General features: G+C 41.5%; 1 protein-coding gene across 1 annotated transcript in view; it reads left to right on the forward strand.

Annotated features, from left to right (window-relative positions):
- DOCK1 (dedicator of cytokinesis 1) overlaps window positions 1-17,848 on the forward strand; it is a 362,037-nt gene that overhangs the window by 310,209 nt on the left and 33,980 nt on the right. The window contains exons 41-46 of the mRNA XM_075843124.1: window positions 6,262-6,403; window positions 7,655-7,736; window positions 12,832-12,916; window positions 15,115-15,201; window positions 15,522-15,698; window positions 17,110-17,193. Of these exons, the coding sequence (XP_075699239.1) occupies window positions 6,262-6,403; window positions 7,655-7,736; window positions 12,832-12,916; window positions 15,115-15,201; window positions 15,522-15,698; window positions 17,110-17,193 (657 nt within the window). The remainder of the gene's footprint in view (window positions 1-6,261; window positions 6,404-7,654; window positions 7,737-12,831; window positions 12,917-15,114; window positions 15,202-15,521; window positions 15,699-17,109; window positions 17,194-17,848) is intronic.

The raw sequence follows: 17,848 nt of genomic DNA on the forward strand, positions 1-17,848 counted from the left end.
TTTTCGGGTGCCATGTCGCATTTGCAGAGGCCCAGAGGTATCAAAACAATGGAAACCCACCAGAAGTGACCCCATTTTGGAAACTACACCCCTCAAGGAATTCATTTATGGTTTTTGTTATCATTTTGACCGCACAGTTTTTTCACAGCACCTATTTGAATTGGGCTGTGAAATGAAAAAAATGATATTTTTTCCAATAAGATGTCATTTTTGATCAAAATTTCTTATTTTCACAAGGAACAACATACCCCATTTTGTTGCCCAATTTGTCCTTAGTGCGGCAATACCCCATTTGTGGTGATAAACTGCTGTTTGGGCCCATGGGAGGGCTCAGAAGAAAAGGACCACCATTTGGCCTACTGGAGCTTTTCTGGTGCTAAGTCATGTATGCAGAAGCCCCTGAGGTACCAGTACAGTTGAAACCCCCGAGAAGTGACCCCATTTTAAAAACTACACCCCTTAAGACATTCATCTAGAGGTGTAGTGAGCATTTTGACCCCACAGGTACTGTGTAAAAGATAATGCGCAGCAGATGGTGCAGAGTGAGATTTGCAATTTAATATATATATATGCCATTTCAGTGTCCAATATATTGTGCCCAGCATGCGCCACCGGAGATATACACCCCTTAAATTGTAATGTGGGTTCTCCTGGGTACGGCAATACCCTACATGTGGCTGTTATCAGCTGCCTGGGCATACGGCAGGGCTCAGAAGGGAAAGATGAGGGGGGTAAGCTGTGCGGAGTGCATCAGGGTAAATTAAAAATCAAGGGATGTATGATACATTTTAAAACAATCTTTTATACAGAGCCCTGGTTTTTCGGGACACGTGTCACATTGGTATATTGTGTTCTTCCTTATCCCCCTCTTATAGCAGACTCTGCACCTCTTTTGACTCTTTCCCTTTCCACCGGTTTGGGGAACTTCTCCTGGAAAGTGTTGCCCTGGTACGATGCTGCGTGTGGCCCCGCTTCCAGAAGTACTGGGTGCCACCCCTTCCTGGTCCCTAAAGATTAGATCTTGAAATTCCAGGAAAGTTCCCCTCTGGCCTGCACATCGACGTAGCACGTACGCATTGTACAAAGCCATCTGTATGATGTGCCCGGCCAGCTTCTTATACCACACCGCATGGCGCTGTAGGGCTTCAGGACTTGATTTGACAAGTCCATCCCTCCCATGTACCTATTGTAGTCCAGGATGCAGTCTGGTTTGGGGGTGGCCTTTCCTTCATATATCCTAAATTTGTAGGTATACCCTGATGCACTCTCGCACAGCTTATACATCTTCACGCCATACCTTGCCCTCTTACTTGGCAGGTACTGGCGGAATTGAACCCTCCCTTTAAAATGTACCAGGGACTCATCAATAGAAAAACAATTCTCGGGGGTGTATGCTTGGGAAAACCGGGCACTGAAACGGTCTAATAGGGGTCTCCGTTTATACAAACGGTCAAAACTGGGGTAATCTCGGGGTGGGCACGGCTCATTATCAGTATAATGTAAGAAGCGAAGTATTGCCTCATTTATTTATTTTTTTAGGTTCCAGTTCATTTCTGAAGTTGCTTTGAGGGGCCCATATATTAGAAACCCCTATCAAACACCCCATTTTAGAAACTAGACCCCTCAAAGTATTCACAACAGCATTTAGAAAGTTTATGAACCCTTTAGGTGTTTCACAGAAATTTAGAGCAAAGTAGAGGTGAAATTTACTCTTTTTATACCATTTTTTTTATAACACAAAAGGATTTATCAGAGAAACGCAACTTAATACGTATTGCCCAGATTCTGCAGTTTAGAGAAATATCCCACATGTGGCCCTCGGGCGGTAATGGACTGAAGCACCGGCCTCCGAAGCAAAGGAGCACCTAGCGGATTTTGAGCCCTCTTTTTTATTAGGCACCATGTCCGGTTTGAAGAGGTCTTGTGGTGCCAAAACATTGGAAACCCCCCAAAAGTGACCCCAATTTGGAAACTAGACCCCTTGAGGAATCCATTGTAGTTTTCTTGGGGTGCATGCGGCTTTTTGATCAGTTTTTATTCCATTTTTAGGTGGCGTGGTGACTAATAAACAGCAATTCTACTATTGTTTTTGTATACTTTTTTTTTTACAGCGTGCACCATGCGCTATAAATGACATATTCACTTTATTCTGCGGGGCGATACGATCACGTCGATACCAGATGTTTATAGTTTTTTTTATGTCTTATGGCGTTTGCACAATAAAATACGTTTTGTAAACAATCATTCACTTTTTGTGTTACCTTATTCTAAGAGCCATAACGTTTTTATTTTTCAATCAATAAAGCCGTGCGAGGACTTATTTTTTGCGTAACGAACTGTAGTTTCAATCAATACCATTTTTCGGTACATGCGACTTTTTGATCTCTTTTTATTCCATTTTTTGGGAGGTGAAGTGACCAAACAATTGTGATTGTGGTACGGTTTATTAATATTTTTTTTTACGGCATTCACCGTGCGGGATAAATAACAAAATAATTTTGTAGTTCAGGCCGTTACGGACGCGGCGATACCAATTATGTATCGTTTATTTGTTTGTTTATATATTTTTATTAATAATAAAGGAGTGATAAGGGAAAAAGTGGGACTTTTACTTTTATTACTTTTAAAACTTTTATTTTCTTATTTTTACACATCTTTTTTTAACTTTTTTTTTACTTTATTACTTTGTCCCACTAGGGGACTTGAGGGCAGGAGGCCCTGATCGCTATTCTAATACACTGCACTACATGCGTAGTGCAGTGTATTAGAACTGTCAGCTACTCACTGACAGCAAGCATAGTGGGTCCTGACGTTGTCAGGACCCACTAGGCTTCCGTCTATGGCATAGCCGGACGCCATTGTTTGGTGTCCGGTTGCCATAGTCACCATCGCCGGCCGCTATCGTGTAGCAGGCCGGCGATGGCGGATTAACCCCTAAGAAGCCGCGATCGCTATTGAACGCGGCTTCTGAGGGGTTAATCGGCGGGGGAGCTCCGCGATCGGTCCCGGCACATTGAGCAGTGATAGTCTGCTGTCGGAAACAGCAGCTATCACAGCTCATGAACGCGCCCCGCGCGAACGGCGCCGTGTTTACTCCATGACCTACTATTAGGTCACTGAGCGCGAACGCTACAGTTAGCATGACCTAATAGTAGGTCATGGAGCGTTAAGGGGTTAAAGGGGTTGTCTCATAACAGACAAGCCCTTTAATATGAGAGCGCAGGCAAACTGCTGATTTTGCTGCGGCAAGTTGCCTTTTGCTGCTCTTTTCCCTTCAGGGGAAATGTAGTATTACATGCAGACATTCAAGTGAATAGCTAAACATGTCATACATGGATACTGGAGTCTGCTAGTGTTCGAACCACTACTTGATATTAGCTCTCTGCTCTATCTCATAGAGGACGTTTCCAGTGGGCGACACCCCACCCACTTCTATGATGTCCATATGGCCTAATAGGAACAACCCCTTCAGTCTTAGACATTTATGGCATATCCACAGGCCATAGACATATGTGATAGCTGTCAGGCGAACGATTGATCATCAGACAGCGGTCAGCCGCAAATTGTTTTGGGGAGAAATGTTGCTGTTGGGTAACTTGGGTCAATCAGGCTGTATTCAGATGAGTGTTGTAAAACTAGTCTGTGTTTTATCAGGGAAAAACCTAAGATTTTACATCCAATTTTAATCAGTATTATGTTCCGTTTGTCCATTTTTCATGTCCGTGTCACATCATTGACCATCAGTTTTTCATGTCCATCTTAAAAAAAATTCCTGCTTTTTTTCAGTGTCTTCTAGCAAGCCATCTGTGAAAAACAAACCACACTTGGATAGCGTCCATGTGCGGTCTGATTTATTTGTTTATTTTTATTTTTCATGGAAGGCATTGACTTGAATGGGCGAGTCTAATGCAAGTCTAACCAAAATAATGCATATTGCGATTTTTTTCGGCATGGGCCAATAGAATATTTGATTTGGTCCGTTGACTTTAAAGAAGCACTCCAGCAATTGTTTTTTTCCGCATATGTAGTGCAGCACAGCTATTATTAAAGAATTATGTTGAGGCTTTTGTGTATACCGATTTTAGTTAATGTGCCATTTATGGATTTGTCTGCCATCTTGGTTCCTTCTTCGGCTCTTAAATGGTTCTCCCTAATGCAGCCTACATTTTCCATGATGCTTCTGGCTTTGCAGAGGGGCGATGTCTCATCACACTGCACTCTAAATCTTATCTAAATGCAGCAAGTGATAGATCAGTGACATAGAATGTCTGTCCTCACACTGCAGAGTCTGTGTATTACTTGTATGTGATGCAGCTTCAGCCTGTCTCCTCTGCATTCTGCTGGTGATTTCTCCATGACGGTTTTTACACAGGAGGAAGTGAGGAGCAGCATCTCATGGAAATACACTGGACTCTCTGCACACAGCACTCACAGATAACATAGCTAGGCAGTGTAAGTCAGGGAAGTTTTATAACTCTGCAGCTGATCATTGTATAGACTCCCCTATTATATCACTGCACTCCTGGTTCCTTAGGACAAAAATAATCTCTTCAGCAGCACTCTATAGAGAGAAACAAGGAGGGTGGAGCTGGATGGGGAGGGGTCTTAGTGCTGTTAGGAGGGATTTGATAGGTGATGATGTAATCTTGTAGTTCACAGGAAGTCAGACACAGTGGAGAAATGACTTCCTGTCTACACACGAGAACATGGTCTATTTTGGTGGTCAGACTGAGATCACATGACACAAGTGCCCATAATGAAAGCGCTCAAAATGTATAGATGCAACTGAGCTGGGAAGAAACAAATGACTGTGCTAGAATATTGCTGGTCAGGTTGCATGATCTAGGCAAAAAAAATATTTGCCGAAGTGCTTCTTTAATGTATTATTGTGCTGTCCGTTCTACACTTGGACAGCACACGGACGTGAACATCGATCTTCTGAATACACTCCAGAGTGGGGTGTACCCTGGAAAAGGAAAATGGCAAAAATCAGCCACCACATCCTGGTGCAGTGTCTTAAATTCTGGTGCATTGAACCCCAGGTGTATTTAACCCCCTATTCACTTCTCATCCCTGATAGGAGATAAGCATTATGTCTTCTCCCCTTATTTGCTATTGCAGGGGCTGCCTCCATGGTATACACTCTCTGGGATATTGAAAATAAATACCACTGTGTTATTAATCCACTTGCACAGAATATCCAGGTGTCTCCGCAGCTTCCAGTATATCGGCTGTCACTGGTGAGCCGAGATTTGCAGTGCATTGAAATTCATAGCTGGTTCAGTCCAACAAGCGATTTTCCAGCTTAGACACATTATGTGTGTAGAAAAAGAGTGAATAATGCAAACTGTGAACTGCGTTTGGAACATCTTTATTAATCCAGGGCTGGTTTCTCTTCACGAGCCAGTGGATCTGCGTTTGTGCGGAAATGCATTTATTGCGTTTTCCACTCGCTGGGCAGGGGGGTCATTTTGTCACTACTGTACATTAGCCGGGGAACAGTGATGTTTCATTGCCTGTTTAATGCATTGCTGACAAAGATTTGGGTTTTATAACCGGCTTCCTCGCCCCTTTTATTTCAATTTGTCTTTGGCACCCTTGTCAATAATTTACAGTTCATGCTTTTATGTTTGATGAATTTACCTTGCATAACTTAATCCAATTTCCTAGTGTGTACAAACACCGCAAGTTATAAATTTGCACAGAAGTAGGTCAGCAAACGTAGGAATCCATTGCCTGCTGGCAATCTTATTAAAACTATAATACCCTGTTTTGTTTCTGCCAGCCTTGCCACTAATATTGAGCTGCAAACATAAAATAAAGGTCACGTGGGCAGGCACGGTAATGACGGCTGGCTGCTCGTATGAGCGCTCTTTGATTCCCAGATGAAAAAGTCATTCCAGCTTTCAACTTGTTAAGTGGGACACACACAGACTGGTCAAATTGCAATTAACAACTAGAGTTTTATTCATTAGTCAGAGGGCTTTTCCCAGTCTTGTGGGCTGATCGTTTCTTGCAATGGAAAGCAGCGTACAGCAGCGTGTTATCGGATCCAGCAGCGCCAGGGGGATATAATGTTTAAAGTAGGCTGAGGAACCATTTAGGAACCTGGGACTTCAAATTGTTTATATAAAGTTTGTTTAAAAAAAAAAAAGGTCTTCCGCCCAAAAAAAAATATTTTCTTCATTGAAAATGATTGAATGATATCACATTATTTGCCACAAATTATTACATTTTTTTATTTTTTTTTGTATTTTCCAGAATAAAGTTTTCATTTATAGGGGTAAGGAATACGAGAGACGTGAAGACTTTGAGGCTCGATTGTTAATTCAGTTTCCCAATGCGGAGAAGATGAAGACAACCTCACCACCAGGCGATGACCTGAAGAGCTCTTCTGGACAATGTATCCAAAAAGGTTCCAGCAAGGTGGAACTGAAGTGTGGTCCATACATGAGGATAGGGCTTATGCTTGTCCCATTCATGATGGGAACAGGACAAGACCATGGCATGTTTCTTCCATGATGTGGGGGGGGACCAGGATATGTTTTCCCATGATAGGGAGAGGATCAGGACATGTTCATGATTTGGAGATGACCAGGGTTCATCCCTCCAATATATATTTATGAAAAGGGCCAGGATTTGTGTTTCCCATTATATGGAGGACTAGGGTGTGATCCCATGGTGTGGAATAGACCAGGGTTCGTCCCTTCCATGATGTAGCGAGGACCAAGGCTTGTTCCTCCCATAATGTAAAGAGGACCAGAGTACGTTCCTCCCATAATGTAGAGTAGACCAGGCTTCGTTCCTACCATGATGTGGAATAGACTAAGGGGCGTTCTTCCCATAATGGGGAGAGAAAAGGGACATGCTTGTCCCTTGATGCGGAAAGGAGCAGGTTATGTTCTTCCCAACAAAAGTGAGAGGACCAGAATGTTTTTCCAGGAAAAGTAGAGGACCTGGCCACCTACACCCATAAAGGAAAGAGGACCCTCGTGCTATAGTTTGTTTCTCCCATGATTAGAGGAGGACAAGGAGGTGTTTCTTCTGTGATAAGGTAAGGATCAGACTGTACCCCCCCCCCCCTAGCTGCTGCACCAATTTGATGGCTTGCAACGTTGTGAAGCATTATGTACTGTAATTCTAAATGACCGTAATAATGCAGGAAACCACCCCTTCTATACAATACAGGATAAACGGATAAAAGAATAATTCTACAACTATTCCAACATTTCAGATAAGACTCGTAAGGACAGAAATAATGTCTGGGTCATCCTAAAGGATCACATGATAACAAGAAACCCAAGCCAAGAACTAATAGCAGTATAAACACTTTAACAAGCATTTTTATTATGAGGTTTTGGTTGCAGCACATCCAATCTGTCTCACTACGGGCGTTTGTCATGTGGAAGAAAGAAAATGGAAATAAATAAAACAATGTTTTTCCTGGAGCACTGGTCACACCCCAGGCCATAGAGGGAACATAAAAGAACTGTCGTCCGGGCGATGTGTCATGCAGATTAGTGGATTAACAACCAGTAATGTAGCTGGCAGCAAGACTTAGTCTATGAAAGTTATATTTTAATTATTACATTTGTTGTTTTTTTTATTGCTAGTCAATCACACGGTAGTTTTTATCTTTAATTTGTGCAATCAGATATTCAATGTTTCACAGTCAAGCCACTGCTTGAGCTGCCCCCAAAGTTCAACAATAAGCCGGTCTCCGAGCAGATTCTAAGGTACGTGATGGCGACTAGTAAAGTTTACTGCTTTGTGGGCTTTTTTTGTTTGTTTTTAATATATAGATCAGTCAGTATAATTAGTGTAACTTCTTAGTTAGTTTTTATTAAAAAATTGTTTTACTTTCAGAGATACAGCTGTTTTGTTCGTTTTTCACTGACTCCGTCAGGTCCGCAGGACTGACGGCTTCAGTGTCGGCGTGTCTCTGACACACATTATCCACCTGTAAACTATCAATTCTAAGTTCATAACTTGGATGTGATAATTTACCCGTGGATCCTGCATGTCCGAGACATGCAGGACCAGCTGACATTGAACCCGTCAGTCCCGCGGACCTGACTGAGTCAGTGAAAAGCGAACTATACAGCTGTTCTGTATAGAGAATACAGAACAGCTGTATCTCCGAAAGTAAAACTAATTTTTAATAAAAACTAATTAAGAAGTTAAACTAATTATACTGACTGATTTATATATATAAAAAAAAGCCCTCCAAAGTGTACATATCCTTTAAGCAGTTTTCCTGAATTTTCTATTCAATGTATGATTGGTGGGAGTCCTACCCCCTGGTATCGTTACCGTCAGCACAGTGAATGGACTGGCGCTTGCTGGTTCTCCACAGCTCGGTCATTGCTTATCCAGGCACCACATCATCTATATGAGTGTAGCTGTGCCTGGTACTGCAGCCCAATTTACTTGGGACCAGCTGCAGTACCAATGAGCACCACAGCCTCCGGGGATCAGACCCTTAACGATCACACATTGATGACCGATCTTAAGGCTATGCCATCAACAGAAAATTCTGAAAAACACTTTTTAAAGGGATTTCCCCCAAAAATGAATTTGAAAAGTGTCTATCCTCTGGAAGGAAATAGTTGAATATTCTTTTTAGCTGTGCCATGGTCATCTTGGTCTAGAAGATGTAAACATATATCATCTACTAATGCAGCTACTACAGTGCTCCAAGGAGGGTCTCACTCAACTTTACACGGATCCTGAATATAGATCCTGGTATATAGATCTGCAAACAAACAAGCACTGGTGTTTGGGGCAGCTGATCTGTAATACATGTGATTGGTTATATAACTATAATGTACATATATATATATATTACTGAAAAAATGACAATGCAGAAATGTTCATCCTGCTTTGAATGCGACGTCTCTGGGTTAAGCTTGTGGTTTGCTCATCTAAGGTAGAATTACAACATTTTTCGGATCCAGTAATCCCAATAGGGCTAGAAATAGTGGAGCAGATGCAGGAGTGGTATTACGTAACGATAAAGCAGCCCTTGCTCCCCCGTGCTGCCCTGTATGCGATGCTCGCGCACACACGTAGGAGGATAAAATCTCTGCGTAGCTCAGTAACCCTGCAGGCCACAAAACTGCGCTTCACCACACAGCGTTCCCATTCCTCTCACTGAGAATATCAGGTAAAGCAAAGCGTTAAATGGACGGCTGCAAATTCAGATCAGCATTTTGTAAATAGGAGAAACGAGCAGGGATGGAAATGTTATATGGCGCGGTATTAAAGGGATCGCTATCATTTCCCCGGCTTGTGCAGTATGTGTGACTGCGGCGGTTCATTTCTCTCTAGAGAGGCGATATTTTATTTATATTTTATCACAGCGCAATAGAACTTAACCCCTTCCTGCCACAGCCATCTTTCAGATTTTCAATTTTATTTTTTCCTCCCCACCTTCCAAAAGCCATAACTTTTTTATTTTTCTGTTGATATAGTCCTATGAGGGCTTAATTTTTTTGCAGGATGAGTTGTAGTTTTTCATGGCACCTTTTATTGTATCATAAAATGTACTGGGAAATGGGTAAAAAATTATTTGTGGGGTAGAAAATGAAAAAAACTGTGATTCCTCCATTGTTTTTTGCGCTTCGCTTTTACGGTATTCACTGTGCAATTAAAACGACATGTTAACTTAATTATGCGGGTCAATACGATTACGGCGATAGCAAATTTATATCGTTTTTTCTATATCGTTTTTTCTATATTTTACTACTTTTAAAAAAAACTGTGAAAAATAAAATTAATTCTGAGAGCCATAACTTTTTTATTTTTCTGTTGATTAAGCAGTATGAGGGCATATTTTTGGAGGGATAAGCTGTAGTTTTTAATGGTAGCATTTTGGGTACATGTGAGGTTTTGATCACTTTTTGTTCCATTTTTTTGTGGGAGATGAGGTGACCAAAAAACAGAGATTCTGGCGGTTTACATTTTTTTATTTATTTTTACGGCGCACACCATGCGGGTTAAATAATGATATATTGTAATGGTTCAGACTATTGGTGATACCAATTATGTTTTATTTATTTTTTTACAATGCTTCAGGCGGGAAATGCGGAAAGCTTTTTTTTTTTAAGTTTTAATTTATTTTTCTTTGTACAGAAAAAAAACCTTTTATTTAACAGAATTTTACGTTTGTCCTTTTTATTAGTCCCCCTAGGGGACTTGAATCCGCTTGCACTGTATACTGCTATACTCATGCATTGCAGTATATCGTATTTCTGACAGGCTTCAAATGAGCCCTGAGATGGCAGACCTGGGGGTCCTCATTAGGCCCCCAGAGTGCGATCGCAGGGTGGGCCATGAGCTGTTAGAGGGGGTCGCCCCCTCCTTTCTAACTACTTAAAAAGCGTGATCGCTATTGACCGCAGCATTTAATGGGTTAAACGAGTGGGACCGCACTCGAGCGCGATCCCGCTTGATATTTTGAAGTGTCGGCTGTAACATACAGCCAACGGCCAAATTGTATGGAGCAAACTCAGCCTGTGAGACCGCTCAATGCTTCCCCTATCCGGCTATGACGTAGGCATACGTCAAATGTCAGGAAGGGGTTAAAGGAATACTCCAGGAATAACTAATACGAGTTATGCCTAGTGCAGGGCATGAGTGGGCAGTGCATGGCACAGAGATTATCCATAGGGCCCCATTCACCCCAAGGGGCCGGTGTATACATCATCATCTTTTTTTTTTTCCCCCAACTGTATGGATTAGTTTAGTCAACTACGCGATTCAGTACTGTAAACAAATGCATACCGCACGGTATAAAAAAAAAATGTAACCCCTTTGGTACAAATAATTTTTGTTATTTTAATTTTTCCATTGGTGCATTCCAATAGTCATAATGTTTCATTTTTTTTATCGCTATAGCCGTATAAGGGCTTGTTTCTTTCGTGACAAGTTGACGTTTTTAATGTTACCATATAATGTACTAGAAAACTGAAAACATCATTTTTGTGGGGTGGAATGTAAAAAAAAAACCAGATTCCTCCATTGTTTTGTGTTACGTTTTTAGGACTTTTAACGACATGTTAACTGTATTCTGCAGGTCAATAAGATTAAGGTTATACCAAATGTATTATAGTTTTTTTTTTAGGATTTACTACTTTTACAAAGGAAAAACAATTATTTCTTTTTTTAAATAATTGTATTGTGAGAGCCATAACTTTTTTTCTATTTTTCCATCAATCGAGCGGTGTGAGGACTTGGTTTTTGCGGGACGAGCTGTCGTTTTTATCGGTACCATTTTGTCAGCTTTCTGACTATTCACAGAAATAGAGAGAAAGCTGCCGATCATAATCGGCGAATGGGCGGGGAAGCGGCAACTCGAGAATACCTCGGACTCCTTCCTCCCAGTACTGGAATCACGCTGCAACATTCAAATTGCAAATTATTCTAAATCACTAAACTAAGGTGGTGAGGTATGTACCCAGAGCGTTTTAAGGGGACTACTAATATGGCAGCACTTTATTTTTTGGTTTTTTAATCCCTTTTCACAAAAATGGCTGTCGTAACAAAAACTGAAAAACGCCAATATCTCTGTCAGTAAATTAAACATAACTACCAAACTTTGTCTGCTGCTCTAACTTGTCATTTACTAATATATAACCATATTTTGAATTTGGGGAGGAAATCCACTTTAAGATAACCTTGTAGATTTGCCTGCAGTCCCATGTAATAGTTTTATCATATAGGATGAGCTTCGCTAAGTGACACCGGTGTGTAGTGACGCATTTTCTTATGCAAAACCCATGTGTTAATGTGGCGAATCCACAAATGTTTCATCCTTAATGCAAAGTTCAGTCGTTAATTTTACATATTAGGAAGTCACTGGGGAAGCCCTCACGTGATCCTGTGCTCGGATTTGTAGATTTCCTTCTCCTCGTAACGTGGAGATTAGGCAGCTATTGAATTATCTAAAGATAAGCGAGGTTTCTGCAGCCGCCTCACGATACACACGGCTGCCCGAGGCTAAGTAATAGCCGGCGATCGCCCCTTAGATGAGCGTCCGCTGGGAATCCGCACAAAGCCTTGTTTACTTCACCAATCATTAGGAAGTGCTGAGAGTAAAGACAGAATTAATACTCTACTAAATGAATTTTTGCACATCTACATTCTGACGCGTTTTGGGAGAAAGGTGCAGTCGGTTATGACGCATTTCAATTTGTCACATTCTTGAAAGAAAAGAATTTCAATATTCTAATGCATAATAATAGAATAAAGATTCTCCTACATACTCTATATATCTCATTTCTCCATATTTATCGCTCCGTGAGAAAGGAAAGGATATGGCTAGTAGGGTAAGAGCGAGATTTTACAGCCAGGTATGGTATATGTGCGTATTTAAGTGTGACATTCCTTTAATCTGGCATCCGATAGTCCAGAAAGTCCTATAATACATCAGTGGATTCCAGCACAGAGCTGCGATGTAATGTGAAATTTCACACGACAAGAAGACTGAGCAGAGAAAAGTGAATAAGGAAATTCCTTGGTAATAAATGGCAATAGAGTTCCACGTTTTAGTTTGTGCTTTACCACTGAAGGTTCTCCACCCATTTATAAGTGATTTTTCTATATTTTCATTGAAAATATGATAATCCGGCACCACTCAGGTCCTATCCTAAGTAAGGACTGAGCTGTAATACCACACACAACCTGTGGACAAGTGTGGCACTGAGAGTCGTCCGTCTGCCATGACAGCTTTGCGTTACTTTATGCAGTGTTGGTTATTTTTTTGTGTCCTTTCAGATCTACTAATGTATAGATTTGTGTGAGTATATTTTATTTTATGTTCTCCTGCAGTTTCTACAGAGTGAATGAAGTGGTTCGGTTCCAGTACTCTCGGCCAATCAGAAAAGGGGAAAAAGATCCTGATAATGAATTTGCTGTAAGTACACACGGATATAGCTCATACACCTTCAGCAAAGACATTTATGATCCAGAAATGTAATTATTATACAGACCGCCTAGTGTGAACAAAAGACAGTTCAGCGGACAATCGCAGGAGATCAATAGATCAGAATGAAAGTGACAAAACCTTGTGTGCTATGAACTCTGTCCTTTTCATTGCTGCTTTACAGAGAGGGTTTGTATTGTGCTGTACTTTATAGGTATTCTTTTTGGGATTCAGGATGTGCAGGCGGTCGTAATCAGTTGAGTGTTCTATGCTGGTTATTATGTCCCAGAAAAAGCCTAATACCTACTGATACAAGGGCAGGTTAAAACACCAGTTTCCAGCAAGATGCAGATAAGCCGGAGTATTAGGCTATGTTCACACGGGGTATTTTGCCGAGTCTTTTGACGCGGAAACCGCGTCGCAAAACTCGGCAGAAACGGCCCAAGAACGCCTCCCATTGATTTCAATGGGATGCGTCGGCGTCTTTTTCCCGCGAGCAGTAAAACTGCCTCGCGGGAAAAAAGAAGCGACATGCCCTATCTTCGGGCGCTTCCGCCTCGGACCTCCCATTGACTTCAATGGGAGGCAGGAGAAAGCGTATATCTCGCTGTTTTATGCCCGCAGCGCTCAATGGCCGCGGGCGAAAAACGGCGCGATAATTGCCGCGAAAATCGGCGTGCAGGGAGAGGAATATCTGCCTCAAAGTTCCAAACGGAATTTTGAGGCAGATATTCCTCCCCCAAAATACTCCGTGTGAACATAGCCTTAGGGCTTGTCCACACGTAGAGGAATTGCGGATGGAAAATACGCAGCAGAATACAGTAGCAGCAAAGTGGGTGAGATTTAACAAATCTCATCCACGCTGCGTAAAATTTCGACCTGCGGTGCGTATTTTTCGTACCGCATGTCAATTCCTGCTGCGGAAAGTGGACTGAATTGCTGCGTTTTTCAGAGGAAATGTCACCATCTCCCATCATCGAGGAAAAACGCTGAAATATCCGTCCATTTCCTGCAGCAAAAAAACACAGGAAATGGTGCGGTTTTTCTGCAGCGGAAATTCTGCTATTTTCTGCGGAATTGCTGCAGAAATTTTCTGTAGCAATTCCATTACATGTGGACAAGCCCTTATATGGAGGAGGTAGCAAAATACTGATGAACAGCCACTCTCACGTCTTTTTATAATTACACACAGAGAAGACTTCTATAAGGTGCCAGGCGCACTGTTACATGTAGCGCTCCATGCAGGATTAAAGCCTATTCGTCATGCCCATACTATTTGATCAGGCGATCTGCCCAGCACCTTCTCGGTAAAACCCACAAAGTATAAACATCCCATTCTCCACCCAACTTCACAAGGCCAGACTGCATCCTGCAAATATATAAAACATTAGGTGTTATTAACTTCATACACTTCCAGGCTTTGCACTCTATTTCAATATGAATAGGAGGAGACTTGCATTACTGCTGCCCTTTACTTCCTCCCTGCTGATGTTCGCTGCAGGGGAGGGCGATAGACATAGAAGTGTAAGGTTAACTAGCAGTATTGTATAGACCGTGACCGGGCTGCAGTTCCACTGTATCTGTAACATGGCAGGCAATAGTAACAACTTCCTGTTCAAATGCTGCAAGATTTTTCCTGTATAAGGTCTCATTCAGATGAGCGTATATGTAATCCGTGTGACGGCCGCTAAAACAATGGTTGTCACACGGACTCATGTACTTCAATGGGGCCGTTCACTCTACCGCTGTTTTGACGGAGCATGTGAAGGGTCCGGAGAAAAATAGGACATGTCCTATTTTTTTTTATGCTTCACGCATTCCTCCATAGACTCTAGTCTATGGGGGATGCGTAATAACCCGTCCCGCACGGGTGCACCTCAAGTGAAAAACTGCAGTTTTTCCACGTGCGATGTTGGCTACGTTCGTCTGAATGTAGCCTTAGTTTGTATTCAAGAGGGGTTGTCAATCACTGTGTGTGGGATGCGGGACGCACAGGTTTTCTGAGTCCTGGCCACATTTAAATATCTTTTTACATCAAGACACTAAATAAAAAACTATAGAAAACTATATATCCCTGAGCTCAAAACTTTCCCCCCTGTTATGCTGCCCTCTGATAGAATTAACAAATCCCTTTTTTATTTCTCAATTAATTTTGTATATTAATATTTATTTTTTTACGCTTGCTTTAGAATATGTGGATTGAGAGAACCACCTTTTCAATAGCCTATAAGCTTCCAGGGATCCTGAGATGGTTTGAAGTGAAATCTGTGAATATGGTAAGTACAATTGTGCAGGTATAGATATAGCAGAGCTGAATTTTCCCATTAACCCTTTGAGACTGCATCTTTTGTTCATAGTGATAACTGTGAGTTGGGGTAATGCACTTGGTTTGCCTGGCATGTTGACATAACCATGAAACTTGGCTCTGCTACATCTTAAACTGCAATAGATCACCACTCATTGGTCTGTGCCTGCTGAGGTTTTAGGGTGCTAGCATCATAGGAGATAAGGAAATCATTTTTTTATACTCTATTCTATTTTAGACCCTCTTTGATATCATGTAATTTGTTTTTATATTATTTTCCTATGTTTATAGGTGGAAATAAGTCCATTGGAAAATGCAATAGAGACAATGCAGCTTACCAATGAAAAAATTAATAACATGGTTCAGCAGCACATGAATGACACCAACATGCCCATAAATCCTCTGTCTTTACTACTTAATGGTATTGTGGATCCTGCAGTCATGGGAGGATTTGCAAATTATGAAAAGGTAAAATTGCAGAAATGAAAAATTCCTTATGCCACCACTAGGGGACTTGATCTATGTGCAGCTCCTATTGCCGTGTACAGCTGTATACAGATCTCTCTGTAGCGGTGACAAATATAGTTCTTATTTTGCCCAACGCACAAAATGTCATCTACTAGTTAAGAAACTGAGCACCGTAGCCTTATGAAGTATTAGTAAATGTCCTGAATTATAAATGCTGCTGATTTTAGAGAAGCAAATTGTAATGGCGTGAAAAGAGTAAATCAGTCACAGAGACCAATCTTTTTGAAGTTACACTAAACATAAAAAATACAGACAAAAAACGTAATAAAAAATTTCGGCAATTGCTCCCTTAATCTCCTCCACTGTCTCATGTTGCAATCAAAACTTTGCAATTTATAATGAATTCTTCTATATGTGTTCCAGAGGATCAGCCATTGCCCCCCTTCTCACAATCATATCTCCGGCTGTAAGACCACCGGCTGCTGAAGGAGCCTTAAGGCCCTATTACACCGGCCGGTGCAGCGAGCGCCGATCAACGAGACAACGTTGATCGGCGCTCGTTTACTCCTTTCAAAAGGAGCTATGGATGGGGACGAGCAGTTGTTACTACGATCGCTCGTCCCCGTAAATTATCATGTCGGCAGCGCGACTCACTGTTTTCAGGGAGATGTGCTGCCGACAACGATATTTTACTTTTTTTAAACGATACGACCAGCAGATGAACCTGTGTTTGCTCGTTCATCTGCGGATTGCTGCCTTGTTTACACAGGACAATTATCTGCAACGAGCGTGCTGTGAACGCTTGTCTGCCCAATAATCACCCAGTGTAAAAACCCCCTTTACCCCACTGATCTGTCTGCAATTGGAGACAAATAATATTAAACCTTGGCCCAAGGCCCACCCCTCTTCTAGCCCAAAATGGAAGAGGCTAGGGGGATATTAACACTTGTTTTCTCTGTCCGATTCCTACAAGATTTCTTCAGGAACATGCAGGCCCTCCTGCAGAGTAATGTATATGAGCAATCATCTCCTATTTACTTCTATCATTCGCCTCTAGGTTTAGTATTCCTTTAAGGGTTTCTCTAAGCTAGTGACTACGATAGCCTTCCCCACTGATCAGGGGACTATAAGGAAGCGTAAAACAAAGATTCCTCCTTGATTGGTCAAGAAAGATCCCTTGACCAGAGCGATCATCTGACCCTCTGACTCCTTTATAAGCAATCACTGCAGCTGATCTGGTCATCCTTCTTTGTCAATCAGTGTGAGATTTGACATACTATGAGCTTATTTGTAGTGACAGTCCTGTGTTTATTCAGGAATACTTTGTAAATTTTTGTACAAAAGTGGAGTTTTCCTTTAAGTGAATCATGTCAATGAAAGCAATTTAATTGATCTTGTTTATCTCCATTAGGCATTCTTTACCGAGAAATACATGCAAGAACACCCAGAGGACCTGGATAAGATTGAAAAAGTCAAGGACCTAATTGCATGGCAGGTAAAAACTCCCTGTAATAACCCGGTGCAGGGGCAAGCACCCTAGAGACAGCTCGCCCTCTGTGCTGACAGCCCGTGTGTAGCCGCATGATCAGCGTGGCATATACCTTTCTGTGGCATTTATCAGCTCTACAGTAGAAAATCTGACATTGTCATTTAATATTTTCATAAGCGCCGTGAATCGTTAACCCTTAATCTCCTCGTCACTGAAAGGTATAGGAGCCATATTGTCTTGTACGGGCCATCTGAAGTTGAAATGCTATTTAAATAGGAGTTCTTCATTAGGGCAAATAAAGTATAATATATTGCTGTTGAAAGCAAAGTCCTGGGTATTAATAAGGACAATGCTCCAGCTTAAAAGGGGCGCTATCTGTTTCCAGAAAACATGTAAGAACTGATGTTTAATGTTCTTTTAAGCGGCTTTCTAAAAAGTATTCTACAGAATTATAATATTTTTCTATACAATTCGCAGCTAGAAATACTAAATAATGACTCTCAGATCAGTCATCAGCAACTTCCTGCCGTTCCCTTTCAATGAATCTCAATATTCCTCAGTGCGAAGGATTTTTGTATATGCTGCATATTGTCCGTGTATCACCGATTTACCTTTAGATAATCAATATACTGTATATTTTCTTTGAGTCATCGAAGGGGAA

Source organism: Rhinoderma darwinii, chromosome 11 (genome assembly GCF_050947455.1).
Source record: "Rhinoderma darwinii isolate aRhiDar2 chromosome 11, aRhiDar2.hap1, whole genome shotgun sequence".
NCBI lineage: Eukaryota > Metazoa > Chordata > Amphibia > Anura > Rhinodermatidae > Rhinoderma > Rhinoderma darwinii.